Source organism: Sinohyriopsis cumingii, chromosome 3 (assembly GCF_028554795.1).
Source record: "Sinohyriopsis cumingii isolate HCF-2022 chromosome 3, ASM2855479v2, whole genome shotgun sequence".
In the NCBI taxonomy this organism is placed as follows: Eukaryota; Metazoa; Mollusca; class Bivalvia; order Unionida; family Unionidae; genus Sinohyriopsis; species Sinohyriopsis cumingii.
In genome coordinates, this window is record NC_142963.1 from 57,184,223 (window position 1) to 57,205,132 (window position 20,910).

At 32.8% G+C, this 20,910-nt stretch overlaps 1 protein-coding gene across 2 annotated transcripts in view; it reads left to right on the forward strand.

The window, feature by feature from the left end:
- Positions 1-18,522, forward strand: part of LOC149802902 (cadherin-87A-like) — a 189,389-nt gene extending 170,867 nt beyond the window's left edge. For both annotated transcript variants that reach the window (XM_089952397.1, XM_089952398.1), the window contains 4 exons: positions 3,635-3,759; positions 12,105-12,130; positions 13,453-13,484; positions 15,215-18,522. In XM_089952397.1, coding sequence (XP_089808523.1) covers positions 3,635-3,759; positions 12,105-12,130; positions 13,453-13,484; positions 15,215-15,493 — 462 coding nt within the window. In that variant the 3' untranslated portion in view covers positions 15,494-18,522. The remainder of the gene's footprint in view (positions 1-3,634; positions 3,760-12,104; positions 12,131-13,452; positions 13,485-15,214) is intronic.
- Positions 18,523-20,910: the final 2,388 nt, after the last annotated feature.

Below are 20,910 nucleotides of genomic sequence, written 5' to 3' on the forward strand. Positions count from 1 at the left end.
TTTATCTGCAGAATAACTGTTCTAGCTAAATCATAAGTCTCTCTAAGTTAAACATTTATCTACATAATAACTGTTCTAGCTAAATCATAAGTCTCTCTAAGTTAAACATTTATCTACATAATAACTGTTCTAGCTAAATCACAAGTCTCCCTTAGTTAAACATTTATCTACATAATAACTGTTCTAGCTAAATCATAAGTCTCTCTAAGTTAAACATTTATCTACAGAATAACTGTTCTAGCTAAATCATAAGTCTCTCTAAGTTAAACATTTATCTACAGAATAACTGTTCTAGCTAAATCGTAAGTCTAAGATAAACATTTATCTACATAATAACTGTTCTAGCTAAATCATAAGTCTCTCTAAGTTAAACATTTATCTACATAATAACTGTTCTAGCTAAATCATAAGTCTCTCTAAGTTAAACATTTATCTACATAATAACTGTTCTAGCTAAATCGTAAGTCTCTCTAAGTTAAACATTTATCTACAGAATAACTGTTCTAGCTAAATCGTAAGTCTAAGATAAACATTTATCTACAGAATAACTGTTCTAGCTAAATCATAAGTCTCTCTAAGTTAAACATTTATCTACATAATAACTGTTCTAGCTAAATCATAAGTCTGAGATAAACATTTATCTACAGAATAACTGTTCTAGCTAAATCATAAGTCTCTCTAAGTTAAACATTTATCTACATAATAACTGTTCTAGCTAAATCGTAAGTCTCTCTAAGTTAAACATTTATCTACAGAATAACTGTTCTAGCTAAATCGTAAGTCTGAGATAAACATTTATCTACAGAATAACTGTTCTAGCTAAATCATAAGTCTCTCTAAGTTAAACATTTATCTACATAATAACTGTTCTAGCTAAATCGTAAGTCTCTCTAAGTTAAACATTTATCTACTAATAACTGTTCTAGCTAAATCATAAGTCTCTCTAAGTTAAACATTTATCTACTAATAACTGTTCTAGCTAAATCGTAAGTCTCTCTAAGTTAAACATTTATCTACATAATAACTGTTCTAGCTAAATCATAAGTCTCTCTAAGTTAAACATTTATCTACAGAATAACTGTTCTAGCTAAATCATAAGTCTCTCTAAGTTAAACATTTATCTACAGAATAACTGTTCTAGCTAAATCGTAAGTCTCTCTAAGTTAAACATTTATCTACAGAATAACTGTTCTAGCTAAATCGTAAGTCTGAGATAAACATTTATCTACATAATAACTGTTCTAGCTAAATCATAAGTCTCTCTAAGTTAAACATTTATCTACATAATAACTGTTCTAGCTAAATCATAAGTCTCTCTAAGTTAAACATTTATCTACATAATAACTGTTCTAGCTAAATCGTAAGTCTCTCTAAGTTAAACATTTATCTACAGAATAACTGTTCTAGCTGATTCGTAAGTCTGAGATAAACATTTATCTACAGAATAACTGTTCTAGCTAAATCATAAGTCTCTCTAAGTTAAACATTTATCTACATAATAACTGTTCTAGCTAAATCATAAGTCTGAGATAAACATTTATCTACAGAATAACTGTTCTAGCTAAATCATAAGTCTCTCTAAGTTAAACATTTATCTACATAATAACTGTTCTAGCTAAATCGTAAGTCTCTCTAAGTTAAACATTTATCTACAGAATATCTGTTCTAGCTAAATCGTAAGTCTGAGATAAACATTTATCTACAGAATAACTGTTCTAGCTAAATCATAAGTCTCTCTAAGTTAAACATTTATCTACATAATAACTGTTCTAGCTAAATCGTAAGTCTCTCTAAGTTAAACATTTATCTACTAATAACTGTTCTAGCTAAATCATAAGTCTAAGATAAACATTTATCTACAGAATAACTGTTCTTGCTAAATCATAAGTCTCTCTAAGATAAACATTTATCTACAGAATAACTGCAGTTGCATTAGATGATAAATGTAGGGAAGATTTCCATTGGTCAGAATATAACTATGTGATCAGACCCATTTGCATTTATTTCTGTATAAACTGTATGGAGATTTACTTTATACTACTGTCAATATAGTCGTTTGCAAAGTAACTAATCTAAACACTTAATTGGAAGGAATACACACTACATGCCTTTAAAGCGAAATGAAAATGTTTCATTTGTATTTTATTTAGAGAATTTAATAAATTGTTTTGACAGAATCAGATAACAAATCTTTGTAATTTTCTAAAGAAAAATAATTGTTTCTTTGATTGATATTTTTAAAAAGCTGCAAAAATCAAAATCTACCAAGAAGATTTTGGGGCACTGAACAGCACTTTTACAGTTTCTCATTACAAATGAATTTAAAACTATTGGTAAATGGATATAGGGATAGGGAGAGGAGGGGGTCAAAGACTAACATTATAACAATTGGATTCACAGTCCTACAATGTAAGATGCTGACCTTGATAGTTACGAAGTAGGGACAGATGGGTAAAATACTGACTACCCGCCCATCATAACTATCAAGATCTATGTCTTGCACTGTTTGACTATTGGACTCCCATCACTGAAACCATTTACCGACAGTCTTAATTTCATTAGAAAGTAGCCCTGTAAATAACCTAAACTGTTAACAAACACATAAATAGATTTAAAGAAATGAAAATTAGTTACTGACATGTCTGGACAATAACGATTCAGCCAAGTCACTATGAACTTATGGAGCATCAAATCCAAGAGTCATTCTTATGTCAAACAGAACAACACATCCTTTGCTTTCAGTATAAGGCTTTACTCGGATCACATAAGCCAGTTTAGTTAAAAGATTAAGACCATGCTGTGGGATGTTCAAAACCTTAGATTGCCTACCATTTGTAAAATTATTTGTCTGATGTTTACTTAGCTATTACATTGCAGAGGGATTCCTGTCTTCTTTAAATATCTATGTAGCAGATGCACTCAACAAAAATTCATACACATAAAGAATTAAAACTGATAGGAAATATCTTTTAAAAAAATATAATAAATAAAATTATAAAGAATTGCATTTATAAGATTTGTTTTTTAGATTTTATTGTGGTATAAACTGTCAGTTGGCAACTCACACAACTTACACAATGCTCTTTGGGGATTATTTGCTGTGTGAGTCAACCACTTACAGTTTACACCACGATAAACTCAGAAAAACATTAAACTCTTAAATAACTGTTTTAGCAACATTGTAAGTCTCCCTAAGTTAAACACTTATCTACATAATAACCTTTCCTGCTAAATCATCAGTCTCTCTTTTTGTTGTACCATTGACACAAAAACAGAATGAACCCTGAAATTCTATAGAAAGTATATTGAGGGTATTCACATCTGTACAAATGTTGACAATCTACCATAGAATATGGCTACCATTCCAAAGAAAAGAAATGCTCTTGCATTTACCAGTTTGGAAAATGTTATTCAGGTGAGCAATCTTATGCCCAGCTTGGGCCTCTTGCTGGATTATGCAACAGCAAAGCAGGTGAAACATTATTCCATTTAATTCTTGTTAACTGTGTAGTCATTTTAAACTTCAGGTAAAAATAAGACCATATTAAGTTATTTAAACTGTTAAGAATATAAAAGGAGCTCATTTTTCCCCATCTGATAATTAGGTTACATGACAATGATTCTTTCCTTCCAGACATCAGGCCAGAGTGATGAAATCATTGACACAAAGCCTGCCCTTATTGTGATGATCATCATCATCATACTCATCTTTATTTGCATTGTTTTTGCTATTTTGGCATTCTACTGCATCAAGAGATCGTAAGTATTTTGGGATATAATCTGTTTTTTTGTAGCTGAATGTATGAAGGCTGGCGGGGGAGGGTTGGACCAAACTGAATTGTTGCGAAATTACATGACTCTGTAATTGCATCTTCCAAAACATAAATACCTTATTGTTGGCTGTTATGAATCAGTATGCAGCCCAGAGATGCATTTTTTAACAATCTTTCTCTTTTGGTCTTGAATTAATACTCTACATAAGCTGTTGTATGCATATGTATATATAATTTACACACAGGTCTCATACAGATGATACTATTTGTACTATATATTCTCCAGTTTGCTTACTTGTGCATGTTACATTTCACACTACCATATATGCTTGCTTATAAGACAAGTCCAACTGCAAACTGCACAGACCCAGATCGGCCATCACATAATGCGCCACAAGATCTAGGTCTGTGCAGTTTGTTAGATGTAATCTGTAGGCCAGATGGCATTGACCCTGATCTGCAGGTGCATTATGCTATGGCAGTTAAGGATCTTTGTTGCTTGCAGTTTGACTTAACTTATAACCCAAGTATATGTATTATATTATATATTAATAATTATGCCGATAAGCTTACTTGTGCATGTTACATTTCACACTGTATATGGTATATCTTATTATTATATGCTCACTTTTTTTCTCCGTTATCTTTACATTGTCAGAATTGTTGAGCATTTTATGATATTGCACTCACGCGCAGGACACGTGTGCCCAATAGTGTATTAGAAAGTACTTTGTAAACAAATCATGTACTCTCGTGTAGCAGACACTATGTTTTGTTTAATTAAATTTGTTTCTGAATGAACTAAAGCATGATGTTTTGTGGACTGACACATACCAGCTGATTTGCTACATTCCGCTTTAACTTTTTTGATACATTGTTTTGGATTTAGGTGATAGACACTGGATTTCATAAAATTGCTTGGTACCTACAAATAACATGCAAGTTATAAAGGCATAAGCTGTCTCCTTTAGCTGGTAATAAGAATGACAAAAAATATACTTACAATTTTACATCCTGAATTTCCTCAAAATGTACTTTCTTAGTTCTGCAAATCCAAATTACATGAGCCATGTCATGAATTCTCGAGCTTGATTACATATTTTGAAATTGTACTGTAATTTCAACTATATTCCAAGTGCAATTACATCCTCCTTACTGCACTCAAAATGAAATAAATATTAAATTCAATAACGTCTTTTTGATAATTTCAATTGAAATTGAAACACTTCATATTTTTTCCACATTATGATTTAAAATAGTGAATGACAGAACAAACACACTTGCAGATGTAAACATGCTTCTCCCACACTGCTTCAATCTGATGTATTTCATGTACAATTTGCACAGATGAATCCAGTCCATAATCACAAACTTTTGTAGAATCGACAAAAATACCAAAATCTATTCATTCCAGATCAAATGGAAAACTTGTTGCAATGCGCATTCATACACAACATGACTCCACATTTCAATTTTCAGTAGACAAAAATGCCTTTTTCTTTTGAAACTTATGTCCAACAAACGACAAGTTCAAATTTATCTGGGTGGAGCTATGTGCACAGTAAAAATGTTGTGTAATGATGAATCTGCGCTTGTGTATTTAGTTTGGAATACGGCATACATTCAGTTACTTTGTTTCGTGTAGTGTATTTTTGTTTACACAATTAAGCCTTAGGTAGAATAAGAAAATGAGCATATAATAAAAAGGTTACTGCATTTGTTTGGGAATATATTAACTCGTTTTTTCGGATGGATATACTGCACTCCCAAGGTCATGCAGTATTCCATCCAAAAAATATTTTCCCATACAAATGCAGTAACCTATAAATACTTTAGAAACAAATAACCATCAACCAAATCATATCAGTATATTGATATCATGTAATTGTGTGTCAGATATGTTATATTTGGCAATAGCTGTACCATAATTTTCTTGTAACAATTTCTCTTACTTGTGCATGTTACATTTCACACTGTATATGTGCATGTTACATTTCACACTGTATATGGTATATATTAATAACATAGAAACAAATATCCATCAACCAAATCATACCAAATAATATACATCATTTTATTGTCAGATATCTAATATTTGGCAATAGTCATAACCATAATTTTCTTTTCTCAATTTCAGCAAGTAAGTAATCGAGATATATGGTAGAATTTCTTTTGTCATCAATGTTTTTTTTTTTTATAGTTTGCTCTTGACTTTGTTTTCCCTAAGTTTTGTTTGTTCTTGTTTGCTTTACAATTTTGTCATAATCTACACTTTTTAACATAGCCATTTGAAGTTACTAAAAATAATTAATATATTTAACACACCTACTAAATATTTGCACATGCTTACAGACTTTGTACAATCTTTTTTGTCTTTCCTCTGTATGCCATCAGAGTTGTCAAAATGCTAATATTATAAATGACTCCGCCTCTGACAAGTCTCTTGCATGTTCATTTGTCAGAGAGAATCCAGTGGAGATCTGTCACAAGACTTTTTAATACCATGTCGGTCTGGCATGATATCACAAAGACATCGATATGCCTCTGCCATATGTATAAATGGGGCATAGTGTATGTCCCATGATGCCATGTCCCGTCCTGTCCCAAAATTCATCTTTGCTAAGCAACTTTTGTAAAAATTCATGGCGTCAATTCGTATTTGGCATGAAGCTTTACATTAAACTAACCTAGGTCAAATTTAATATAATGGAGTCTGTTTTTGTTTAGTATTTTGCCCTTCGAATGCATCAGAATTGCATTTCTGCTTTAAACGAATCCTGATGTTTGTTCTTAAACATTTTCCAACAAAATTTGATAGAGTTGTTGCCTCTATTTGACATAAAACTCAAACTATCATATTGGTATCCATAATATTGACATTTCTAGTTTTATCATAAAACCGAGTGTCTGAGCATTTCTTCTGCATGAAAATGATAATGAAATCTCCCTAACTTGCCCCTCTGTAACCCAGTCTGGTTATAAAACTGGCCACATAGCTTTAATATTATTCATACTTCGTTATACCAGATACATTTTAAAATGACCATGATTTTGGCCTGAACACTCTCCAATTTATGGAAGTTTTAGAACATTTGAAAATAGATGAAGAGGGATAATTAAGGTCATAGGTGGAATCAATTCTTTACATGACTTGTTAGTGACTTGTTGTACAGTGATGTCTGATCAGCATAAAACTTCACTGGCTTGACACAAGTACCTTATCTGATTCTTATAATTTTTGTACAGGCCACAAAGACGGTTTGTTATTGTTATTACCCTGCTTTTCCTTTATGTGGGCCACAGATACATTTGATATTTCACAGGGATCCCATGCAACTGAGAAAATGGGAAAAGTCAGGAATAAGAATAGGTTTGTTCCCAACCAAGACAAGCCCTTTTTATGTCTGCAAAATATGATCAGAGCTGAAGAAAAAAAGGAATCTTAGCTGCAACTTGTGCTAGGTCACTTTTTAATAAAAGAAATGGTTAAAACATCACAATTTACTGATCTTGAGCTTAAATTATCTCTGCAAGCCATGAGACAGTACCCTAGTTTCAAGCTCAGTGTCATCAACATGATACACCAAAGCAAGTGGTATTACAGAAAAGGAGAAAAATGATACAAAGCAAGTGGTATTACAGAAAAGGAGAAAAATGATACACCACTCCCTCGATAACTCGCGCACATCGGGGTCCAGAAACATCGACCGCACTATAAGTGAGGCGCTAGTTATCGAGGGACCTATAAAATACAGTAAGCGCAAAACCAATAAAGTGATTGACGACATAATGGAAAATAAGGGGGGGGGTAGGCAGATTATACTGTTGAATACTCACTTTATAATCATTCTGAGATTAACTGTGAATAAATATCTGTTCATAATGGTGTACTTTATTATTTCCTCATAGGGCAACATTAATTTCAGGATAAATTACAGTATATTGAGGCGATCATCGAAAACATTATTCCACATGTTTCCATTTGCTTAACATGTGTACCACTTCACACGTTGTGTACTACGTCACTAATTTTTATGTTGAATTGGATACATTCTAGTTTTATTGTTTGATCCAAATCAGACGTTTTTTTATATACAAAAGATCGACTCTTTTCGAGAAACAGTGTCAACCAAATGATAGATAGATAGATTTGAATGCGATAGAAGTAAAATGGAAAACAAAAAAACAAGGGTTAATCAGTACTAACATATTTAATGGGTCAACAAATTTAAAACAATGTAAATTAGAACAAGTTCATACTTGCCATTTGTGGCACGCTTGACAAATATCAATTCACTTTTTGAAAAAATCAGTTAATTTTTTTTTGTGTGTGTTACTCCTTGGTTTCTCTGCTGCCGAGCAAAATCCCTCAGATTTCTCAACTGCATGAGCTTTACGTAGTCAACATTTTGGGTCTCCAGCCAACTTATGGCAATATCAAATATTTGATTGCTTCCTGTGCAGAGGGGTGGGGAGGGGGGGTGCAACATCTGCGTCTGCATCACTTTCAACACTTGTGTTACTCAGTTAGAATCGTCTTCTGCTGCAAATTTGTTCATTATAGAATTAATTATAGTTTCATCTGACATGTATTCGGCTGTGGGGCAGTCATTGTCAGCACAAATCCACTCCTCCATATCATCAAGAGAAACGACCATCTCAGGACCATGAGTCTGTACGAATTTCTCCCAAACAGCCTTGGCATTAATGACATCAGTTTCACTGAAACCTTCGAAGTCACTATCATCGTCGCTGTCTCTCTTACTGTTTTGCTTTACGTCAAAGCAGCTCCAAGACCTTTAATCCAGCACCCCAGGTCTCTTGTAATTGATTTTTTTTAATGCAACAAACACTTCCCCAAGTTGTTGATCAAAACAAAGCCGGCATGTAATTAGGTTCTCACAGAAGTACTCACGGGTTTCGATGTGACGGTCGATTGACTCTTTTTCATGTTTTCAGTGAACAGAATATGTTGTGATTATAATGTTTACACTAAAACGGAATTAAAGGATTAGAACGTGAGTTTCACACAGGAAGACATTTAATTGGTGTTTATTTCATTCTCTGTTGCCACCTGTTAGCATTAACCAGAAGTTTTCATTGATCGCTATTTCACCAGACTGTTTATTTACAGTATACTGACAACTATTTATCATACAAACTTACATAATATATGACATCTTTAAACAGAGGTCTCGCTAGGATTTTAAAACTGGGTATTTCTGCCTCTGAATTCAATCACTAAATATCAGTACATTTTCTCACTCAGCCGCCAGTCAAAGCCTTTGAACTAGCCGCCTAGCTGTTGCATCATGTTCTTTTTCTTCTTTTTTTTTAACGTACTCTTATAAAATGGCAACAGTATATCAAAGAGTCTTTCAGTCACTGAATTCTGTCATTGTAAATATCAGCACAGTTAACTGATCAACACATTTTCCCACAAAGCAGGTGGCTGAAACAGGACTGGCAAATCTTTGAATTTTCCCGTGCACCTATTACATGCATACGGAGGACTCCCGCCTGTGATTTTCTGCATTCTAGATCAAAACTTGGCGTCCAAATACACGTAATTAAGCGTTTTCGAGATCTCTGAAATTATTTCTTCTTTAGAACTTGCAAATTTCAAAATATGGATTATGTTTTTACGGGCATTAATCACCATTTTCGATGATAAAACAAGCAATGTATCAAGGTTTAATTTATCAATTCTTATCGTAATTTTTTCATGTTCAGCGTATTTTAAAGATATTTTAAATAAAATACATTTTCTCTGGAAAAAGTCGGGAGACAAGACGGACACCGCGTTATAAGCGGGATCGCGAGTTATCCGGGCGCGAGTTATCGAGGGAGCGGTGTACAAAGCAAGTGGTATTACAGAAAAAGAGAAAAATGATACAGAGCAAGTGGTATTACAGAAAAGGAGAAAAATGATACTAAAAAATGTAAATTTTGAGTTCACTTTAATAAAATATGGCAGAAGAAATATATCTTTTTAGACCAGATTCTTTTTTAGGTCTGAAATTACCAGTTTAGTAAAAAGAGATTGTGTCTGGGTTTTTTACTTTTTTGCATTAATGGAACGAAGACAGACCAGTGTAAACTGTGCATGGGCAGAAGAACCTATGCAGATAGTAGGGTAGATCGAAGATTTCGATTTTAAAAGGACCAGGACACAAAAATCTTGGGTCCAATAGGCCACAAAAAAGGCAACATGATATCCAATTCTCACCCTTAAGCACAGGAAAAATAACCAATCAGTTACATTCTGTTTATACTCTTAAGCAAGCAGCAAAACAAAAATATCCCAGAAACAGATTTTTTACAAATGTAATCAGAAGTAAACCAAAAAAGTGCATTTCCTGCAAAAATGAAAAGAATCTCCAGGGAAAAAGAGAATTAATATGTTGAGCTAAATTATCAGAATTGTAGAAGTTCTGTAAGTCAATGTATATTTGTTCAATAGGACATTTAGGCAGGTCCATATCTTTGTCCACTCAGCTAAATCACAAATAGTTTGGAAACGGAACAAATGATCTCTAAGACACTTGTCTAAACAATTCTCTCGTATCACTGAGCAACCAGTAACTGCAGAGTCATGTGATGTCAGTGATATCAGAATATGGTGGTGGGAGTCTACCACAAAAACCAAATGCTGAAATTGGTCAAAATCATGTCAGTATTATGTATAGAGCTGGGGTGTACAATGCACATGTATACATAGGCTAGACTTCTGAGAAACTGCAGAATCTGACAATAAATGGAGATTTCATTGAAAATGTTGAGGAAGAAATAAATTTAGGAGTGATAGTTGAAAATAACAATGTGGGACAATCATTTTGACTATGCAGATCTCTTTTAAGTCAGTTAACTTTACCAAGTAAAATTAAGAAATACCTGTCCTTGCAAGATACAAAAGAGTAATTTGCCTATTTCAGGATGCTCCTTTTGACATACTAAGACTCTTTTCCACAAACTGAAATGGGCTTCAAGTAAATGACCAATTAAACCTTTAGAAGGTAGTACACGTCTACAAATGTATAAAATGTATTATGCCCAAATGTATGAGAGAACTGTTTTATGTAATTCAAGGGCCATATGCTTTTTGTTCAACCTAATCACATGAATTTCCCAAAGGTTTTAAAGAAAATTACCTCAAATTCGTGAAAATTGATTTTTAATTTTTAATTGATTTGTACTTGTCATTATATTTTATTACATTTCTTGTTTCAATTCTTAGTGTCTTGTCTCTGTGCATGCTGTCTTCTTTTTCATTATGGTTGATATGTCAGAGTAATCTTGTCATATCAACTGATTGTTTTATCTTTTTATATATTGTGACTACTTTTCCTACACATTTCGTTAGATTCATTGCATGTAGACTGTTAGAAAGTAGCAGATGTTCTCAAGAAAAACTAGAGATATCTGTATTCTGATTGAGCTACCTTCTTTAAATAAAGAATTATTATTGAACATATTCATTCTGTACAGTTTGAATGATGAATATTGATTCATTCTGTACAGTTTGAATGATGAATATTGATTCATTCTGTACAGTTTGAATGATGAATATTGATTCATTCTGTACAGTTTGAATGATGAATATTGATTCATCTGTACATTTTGAATGATGAATATTGATTCATCCTGTACAGTTTGAATGATGAATATTGATTCATTCAGTACAGTTTGAATGATGAATATTGATTCATTCTGTACATTTTGAATGATGAATATTGATTCATCTGTACAGTTTGAATGATGTCTGTGTAGTTGCATGAATTTCACTACAGCTGTCATTGTTTTTTAATTATACATTTAGTGTTTACATGCATGATCAAATGTCTAATTCAGGTTGAAGCTTGGATATTTTAGTGAAGTCTCAAAATAGATGATTTTAATTTTAAAATTGGATACTTTCTGTGCCATTCATTTCATTGCTTAACATAATCCTTGAAGAAAATTAATTTTATTCAGGAAGAAATCCCAGGAAAAGACCTGGAATATCTTGTTCCTTTACTTTGATAGCTGATTATGAAATATTTTTAATTGGAATTTTCTTTCATCATGCACTAGATTTTGATATTTTCAGAACATGTATACATACAGATATAATGAAACTGGACATTTAATTAAATGGAGTCATTTCTCGATGCATTCTTAAAACTGTAAAAAGTTTAGTACAGGCAAGTTCAGGAGTATGAAATAACAGCTCACAAAATACTTATTCATAATTTTTTGGTTGATACATTATTTGGAAATAACAAAATAGTCAAATTTCAGGTGATAATAAAAATTATTTGGATTTGAATGTCTTTATAATTTTAATTTCAGAGGGCAAGATAAAAAGAGACTTCTGTGTAAGTATAAAAAAGTTCCAAATATGAAGCGCAACTTACCCTAGTACAGGCACAGAATGCTTAAAATAGTATTATTTGAATAATTTTACTTTTTTGTGTTAAAACCTATCACAATATGCATACAGCTATGAAGTCATAAACAATGACTATCACATTCATGTACCTGCTAGGAGAGTTAGTTCCCTTTACATATTTTGGGAGCCATCCACTGAAGATGTTTGTTATCTAGTCTATCTCCCATTGGAGTGCATGCAAGATCCATTTCTGAGACTGTTTTAACAAAGAAGATAGGGGCCCTGAGTGGCCGAGTGGTCTAAAGCGCTCTCCATTACAGATCACTTCCATCTCACCTCTCACCTCTGTCTTCGTGGGTTCGAGTCTCGGATTCAACCAATGTGGGTATGTGAGAAAGCCTGCCAGTAGCTTCTCGTGGGTCGGTGGTTCTTTCCGGGGTTTTCCCGGGTTCTTCCTCCACCACTAATACTGGCCACCATGTATAGCCTATCGTGTGCTGAAAAATGGCGTTAAACCCTACAACAACAACAACAACAACAAAGAAGATAAGTGACATCAAGCCATAATAGGCATTAATGTAGATAATTTCCTTGTAAGTACTGATGTTCCATTCAGGTGTTAGCATTTGCTTCCTTCTAACAAAACGTGTATAGAAATGTGTGCCAAGCACTTGATATTTTTAGAATTTTTACCAACGATAAGGGTTGCACTTATGATGTGCAGGTATAATGTCAAATACAGCAAGGAGAAAGAAGGATCCTTTTTTGATATAATATTATTTGGAATTGCAGATGAACCTGTCGTAAGCAGCCACCTCTTTAATATTATTCAAGTGGTCTCTGAAAAAAAAAGTAGTTGCTTAATAGAGGTTTATTTCATATTTTGCTTTATGTAACCTTGTAAAATTTAGTTTCTATGTGGCTCAAAAATTTGCTGTTTAAGACAGGTTGTTGTTAAAATAGGTGACTTTTTATAATTGGTTTTGTCCTTTATGGAAGCATTATTTGTATGAATATTATTTTCACAATTCAGGAACTATATAATATAATATATATGCATATCTCATTTACATTGGAATCATGTATTTTTGTGATTTTTGTTTAAAAAATGTCATGGCATATTTCAACATATATCATACACAGCAGTTACTTTTCCATACATCCCTTTATCTATCCATTTTGCATCAACGTTCTAGATAAATTCTTTTTAATGTCAAAATCTCTTTTTTAGTCGATATATATGTTTACAATTTATATTTCACATATCTTTTGTAAGTTAGATCTTTTTATCTTTTTTTTCCTTTACAGATCGTAGAACATACGAGACTCAAAATGAAGAGGTAAATAAACTTTTAATGTCAATGAATTTATAGAATCAGGTCTGCTGTCACATAATGCACTGGCAGATCTGGGTCTGTTTGTTAGCACTGATCATTGCACAAAGGACATAAAAACCCTGATCTGCCATCTCATAATATGCTGGAAGATTAGGTTTCTTTGTGTTTGCATCTGAACCTCTCTTGTTTGTGAGTATAAATTTTCATGATGCTGCCAAAGTATATTTTTTTTCCAGTGCTTAAATTTGTGAAGTACAGCAAACAGCTTATCGCTAACACAGAAAGAATGTTGTTCATTGCATTCTTAAATCTATAGTGTGTAGTAACCAAAAAAATCGATAAAATAGTGGTACCCTGCAAAACATAGTGAATTGTATTATATATTGTAGGGGAGAATAAAAGTGTTATCTTTTATGATATGGACACTTTTTTAAGGAATGGTCCCTATTTCAACTAAAGTGGCATTTTTTTAAAAATCAGCCAATGATGAAATGTAGAACATTATCTATTGGCAATAAAATAGAAACAACACAAAATTTCACAGATGTCCGCATGATGTAACCTTTTTCACTTTTACAGATCTCAGTTTCTTAACTAATTCTATTCATTCCTTACAGCTGACAAAAATTGAAAAGCATAAAAGGGGGATTATGCAATGAATACAAAACCGCATTGTGTTTTGATCTGAATCGAGGAAAAGAATTCATTTGATGTGGCATATGGCTATTCATCAGCTTGAAAGCCCTAATATTTTCCTACACTGTATCAAACTTTTTCTTTCCACCGACCTGGAATAAAACATGAAGTTTTGTGTAAATGCAATCTACATTAGATAAACATAAAAATATATTAAATAAATAGAACTCAACAAAGTTTTATGGGGAATTTTTTTGTGGTCTGGAGTGGTATAGAGGAGAGCAGAAAAAAAATACAGAGCAAGTGGGAAGGGGGACAGCAGGAACAACCCTCTGTTTCTTGTTGGGACAATGAAAAGTGTCATATGCAATCTTCGGGGCAAATATACATGTAATTGTTAAAATTTCCCATGGTAGGACTTAGTTTTGTAACAATCAGACTTAGTCATAATAAGTTGGATCTTTTTCATTTATTCAAAATTCTTAACTGACATTGTAATAAAGGATACAGCAATGGGCAACATTAGTTTTAAAGAAATGGTTGCCCTACTGGCTATCTATTTATAATCTTTCTTTCTACAAAATAAATGTATCATTCCAAATTTTGTCACATAGTCTGCTGCTCCCAGATATTACTTGTTGAAAAATTATGTTGAAAGTGGCTAAGTATAATTTAAAACCATGCCATATCTAGGTTGCACTTTCCTGATTTTTTTATGCATTAGCTTTTTTATGCTTTATCAAGACAGTGGTAGGGTATATAGTGTTACTCTTGTCTGTTCATCTATCAAATCTGGATTACATTTTGTATTTAGATAAGTTTCAGGTTCTGTGGTGTAAATAAAAACATTTCATATTTGTAACTGAACAATGTTATCTTGTAATGTGAAATAATTGCTGTGAATTACAAAAGTTTCATTGATGCTATGCAAGTAAATTTAGCATATTGTGCAATGTAGATGTTGTAAACTAGAGTGCTACATGTATAAGCATTGAATTATTACTAATTGTCTTGACAAAATTAGCATAGTTTTATTCATATCATACACTTGTCATACAGAATGATCTTTAATGTTATTTATTTCAACCATTGTGCAGCCAGTACCAGTTTATGATAACCATGGCTTTGCTATTGAACAAGTCCATCAGGAAGACCCAGCACCAACTTATGCCAAGGTCAGTAAACAGCGGTTAGATGAAAGGCCACCAGAACCAGAACCAGAACCCGTATGGGAGGCACCAAAAGACGAGGAAGATGAGCCCAGGATAGAAACAGAGGTGCAGCTTGATACTCCACCATCAAGCCCTCGCTCAAGCACCAGACCAGCACCCCACGATGAAGGAAATGAATATAGAATAGAAACAGAACTAATTTGAAGCTTGATTTAGAAAGGCTTAACAACACAAGGTTTCTGTTACATTTGCTTCTTGTCCCAATATAAATAATGAGTAAAGAAAAATCTTTGTAAACTTGTATGGAACAAAACAGTACATATCTTTTGAATTTTTCAGAATTAGGATAACATTGAATTATATTGTACTTATTTTGTCTATTTGTGAATTGATGTTACTTTTAGCAATGTGAAACCAATTAGTTGGACATAAACAAGACCTGTTTCTCTAATTGGATAATAAGAAAATATGAGACCATTGTTTTTTTGTCATGGATTTAATCTACCATTGTGTGCATTTTTTCATGCTGGGAACAGGGGTAGTTTGCATGGAGAAAAAGAGGATTTTATATAGGTAATTAATAGTGCAGTGTTTAATTTATATCTTTTATTAAAAATAATTTTTAAAGTTTTTTTTAAAAATGTTTTAAGATTTTATTGATACTGAAAAGTATTGACCACTCCTGCCTGTTTCATCTGTATGAAGTATCTGTTAAAAATTGCCAATTTATTATTGCTAAAACACTCGCTGTTCTTGAAAGAGTTGGGGCTTATTGGTTAAATTCCAGTAAAACATTTAACTACAAAAATAAAGTAAAAATATTCCCAAGTTGTTACTCAGTTTCCAGCGAAAATGTATGTAATGTACAGAAGAAAATAAATTTAAGACCTTAGTATTATTTACACGGATTAATGCTTTTTTCTGTATTTTAGAAAACAGACAACAAAATCGTTTTTTGCATTCATTTTGCATATATATATATATATTGTTTGACATGTATTGTTTTTTAGCTCACATGGCTAGCAAGACCATGTGAGCTTATTGATATTGTCCTACGTCCATTGTGTTATCCATATTTCTGATCCAGTTTTGAAACAACTTGGAATATGTGCTTATATTATTAAGATCTTGGACAAGTTCGATTATGTGCAAGATCCACAAAAATTAAGTGATCTTGCCTCCAATTGGCTGAGTTTCTTGCCCATCTGGAAGCCATATTTCTCGTCCGATTTTGATCAAACTTGAAATGAGGGCTCATATCATCAGGAACTTTGATGAGTTCGGCGAGTGAGATAACATTTATTTTAGAAAACTGACAAGTTATGTAAACTAGATGAGTCATATCAGGCCTGGTTGGGCTTCCTGTTTTGCCCTTAGTGGTTGGGCTTCCTGTTTTGCCCTTAGTGCCTCTGTGCTTTAAGCAGTCATCAAATTTACTCCTCTGCAGGTTACATTGTTGTCTCATTTGTTTAATGGCATACAAAATCATGTTACTCAAGCTTCTATATAGTTATAATTCTTGCCAGTTTTGTATATTATAACTGGTGCCTAACCAAATAGGAGAGAAGAGATGGAAGCAAAGACCAAGTCTAAAAGGCTAATTATGTGTGTAAAATGTTCATTTGGGACAAAATGTATCAGGATTAACTGCAGCGTCACTGGCAAATAATAAACAATTTAATCTTGTTTTAAATGAGTTTTATTACGAATGAAATTATGTTCAGAATGGTGAAATAACTAAAATAGTTGCAGTAAAAAATGGATAATATCTGTACCAGCAAGTACACCAACGTACCGATTATCAAAACTGTGACACTGCCTATGCATAGCTGCTATTCCTTTACCAGTGTACAATCAAGGTCTCTTTAATACATTTCTGCTTCATCCCCTTGAACAACCACTATCGTTCAATGTACACATGATTCAGGCAGGCAAAATTTGGATGCTGTCTGTTTGTCTCAAGAAATGTCCAGGTAGTCAAACTGTGGGTCTAAGTAGTCATTTGTAAGTGAGCTAGAGGAAATTAGTTCATCATGTACTGCATCCCTCAACTCTAGCTCAGATTTTTAAATCTTTTTTTAGCATTTGAAGGATGGGTAAGAAAAAAATTAAAATAGAGAAGTTACCTGTTATTAACTTTAAGAATTGCCATGAAACTTGACAGACACATTTCATCCCATGGTGTAAATGGTCCTAAATGAAAATGGTGCAATTTAAAACCCCAGTATGGCTCTTAGAAATCATGTTATTGCTACACCTCCTGAACAGAAAATCATTGACATGGAGTTTTCACTGCAAAACTTTGCATCATGTATTGTTTGTCCTAAACGAAAATGGTGCCAGTCAGATATCCAATACAGCCACCACAGTGGCCATCTTGAAAATCTTGTCACTACTCCTGAATGAAAAACCATACTAACATAGGTTTTAAGCAAAAGACTTCTTACGATGTCTAATCGGTCCTAAATGAAAATGGTGCCTTTTGGATATCCATTATGGCCACCACAGTGTCCAGTTCACAAAGCAATGAATGGTCTGATCAGATAGGTTTTCACTACAGTAATTGTTATAATGTCTAGTTTGTCCTCAGTGAACGTAGTGCCAATCTAACATTCGTCATAGCAGCCATCTTAAAAATTTTACAAATACCCATGAATGCAAAGTCATATTGACATGGGTTTTCACTGAGAGACACCCTACAAAGTCTATTCAGTGAAAATAGTACTGATCTAAGAACAAATTTGTCCTCCTTGGCATTCATCATGCAAACCTTACCACTACTCCTAAACAGAAATCATAAAGACATGGGGTTTTTGCCAGACGAAGAAAATGTACATGTAATGGTTTCCTGGCCTTTTTTTGGCCAGTGGGGCATTCATCTCTTCATTATGTTTGAACACCTTTTTAATATTTTTCTATGAATTTGTTCACTTCTAATGCAACTGCTACCATTTTACTTCAGAGATTTTGTTTTTGAGAGAAAAATGAATTTCGTGAATATATTCTAATCTCATATGTATGATCCTGTCTAAATATTCATAATCCAATAAGTATCATATAGTCTGTTTTATGAATACCCTATTGGGATGTGCATATTTTGTATAAATAATTTCATCTTGTAAAAAGAATATCATGCAGAATAATTTAAATGTAAAACTGCACTGAAATTGTGTGTATAATCCTATTTTTATATGATAACTGCTATGGAAATAAAAAATTTGTTACCATTTAAAGGTTCTTTTAGTTGCCATTACATAACTATACCTTTTTGAAAAAATAATGTACACAAAGACATTTATAAAAATAAGATGCTTGTGTATAGAGAATTGTTGATTTCACCATATAATGACAAATTTTGTCAAAGAGATCATGCCATATATCAGTCATACACTCTACACGAAGTAATATTTTGCCTCTCTCTCATCAATGTTTGAGGACTTGATTCCTGAGGAAAATGCTCATACCACGTCAATCCAATAACAAATTTTATAAAATGAAGCAAAGTTTGTTTATGAACTTTTGTAAAAGCAGCTGCAGGAAAAAGGGTGACATTTGCAGCAATATTTGTAGCAAAGTATCTTGCATCACATTGGTAAAATATAACATAAAATATAAAAGATGGTACCCTATTCTTAAGGAGTTTTGGGTAATTAATTTGATCATCGTTGTGGGCATAAACAAATATTAAAGACTTTGTATTTAGGTTCATCTATCCCACCTTCATTCCTGCATTATCATAAAATTTGCTTTAAATTCATTTACAAAGGGTACAACATGTATACAGTTGTGCCCAATGTAGGTCATAGAAAACTACTTTTGACACCATATTGATAACACCTGTTGTTTTTTTTTCTTCATTATATCAGTATACTATTTTCACGTGTCCATTGTCGTGAAACTTAATAGGTGCTCCTGAGCTAAAAAAAAAATGCGCCAAAACCTGGTCACTATGATCTGACATTATGTTCAAATTCAAAACATGCGGTTTTTATTTTTAAGTCCTTTTATGTGGATGTTTATTGGGTGTAACTTCAATATTGTCAAAGCATAGCTGCCAATTGTCCTGTTTTTCCTGGATTTGTTACATATTTTGGACCTGAATATGGGTGTGTTTTTTGTGTTAAAAAGCATTTTTAATTTTTAAAAATTAAATAAATTTCCTAGCAATTTTCAGTTTAGAATGGGCACTTGGTTCCATTCTGATAGAAATGTATTGCATGTATATAGGTATATAGAGTTATAAAATCTGATTGGTTTATTCGAAATCGAGGCTACCATGCCAATCTTAAACCACTTTATCGATTGCTGAAACAGTTGCCACTATCACAGCATCTCATCTTTGTGATATTCAACATCTAGTCGTGTCGAAAAGGAAAGCAGAAGATTCAGAATTTTCTCCAATGAAGAAACCAAAACAGAACTGGAAGGACCATTATGCCATCAAATTTAGATTTGTGAAACCATCTAGTAAAATAGAAAACTCGTGTTTTGCAAATTGTGTAATGCAGTTTCACTATTGGGCATGGAGGCGCTTATGACAAAACAGCATGAAAAAACTAATAAACATCAGTTTGCTGCTTCAACAGCAACAACTCAGTATGAACTAATGACGTTTATAAATACCGGAGACTACCTTGATGTCATTTGATCAAAGTTTGATTTACTAAATTTCTTTTAGAAATTAACCTTCTTCATTCAAATGCTAATGTTGCTGGTGATTTATTTTGCACTTTTTCTAGACAGTTAAATCACAGAGGATTACATGTGTGCTAGAATACAAACAGTTCAGTAAGACAATCGCACAGAATTTAGATCACACTGAAAGATGGTACATTGGAATTGATAATGATTGGAAAAAAGCACAAGGTGTGGAAAAGGCTCTTATAAAGAGCATGGGTCTGAGAGTGATGCACTCTTGCACCTTCTGAAAGGGCACCTGAATGAAACATGTTTTGGTTATTAAGACACTTGTTTAATAGATAATAAAACTGTATCCAGTAATACCAGGATAACTTTTGGATTTGTGAGTAGATCATGTATGAAAATGTACTAAAGTATAAATTACCATATATACATGCTCATAAGTCAAGTCTGACTGCAGACAACATAGACCCTGATCTGAGTTGCACTGGAAGATCAGGGTTTATTGCATTTGTTCTACTTGCTACTCCAAACAAACTGCGTAAATCCAGATTTTCTGGTGCATTATGTTTTGACAGGTCAATGTCATTGAAGTTGGCAGTTGGACTTGTAAGCGATAGTCAGTATCTGACATCTGGGTCTTTAAAGTCTTAAATTAGACTTGACTTGTAGATGGTACTTTAAAATTTATCAATAATGTCAAAGTCTGCAATAGTTTCTTCATTTGATAATGAAAATTTTTAATTTTAAAAAGTGTAAACATGATAATAGAGTGGTCCTCCTCTTGAGGTCACCTTGCCCTACACCAAAATCTTGTATTTTTTTATATATTTTATTTCCATTAAGAAAGGCCACCCTTTTTATAAAAATTTAATGATAGGCTTGGGTTAAGGTAGAAATCTCAATTCAGAGCATTGCAAGAAGGTTTCAATGACACTCGTATATTTATCAGATCAGAGATGTTTTGAAGAAACATGAAT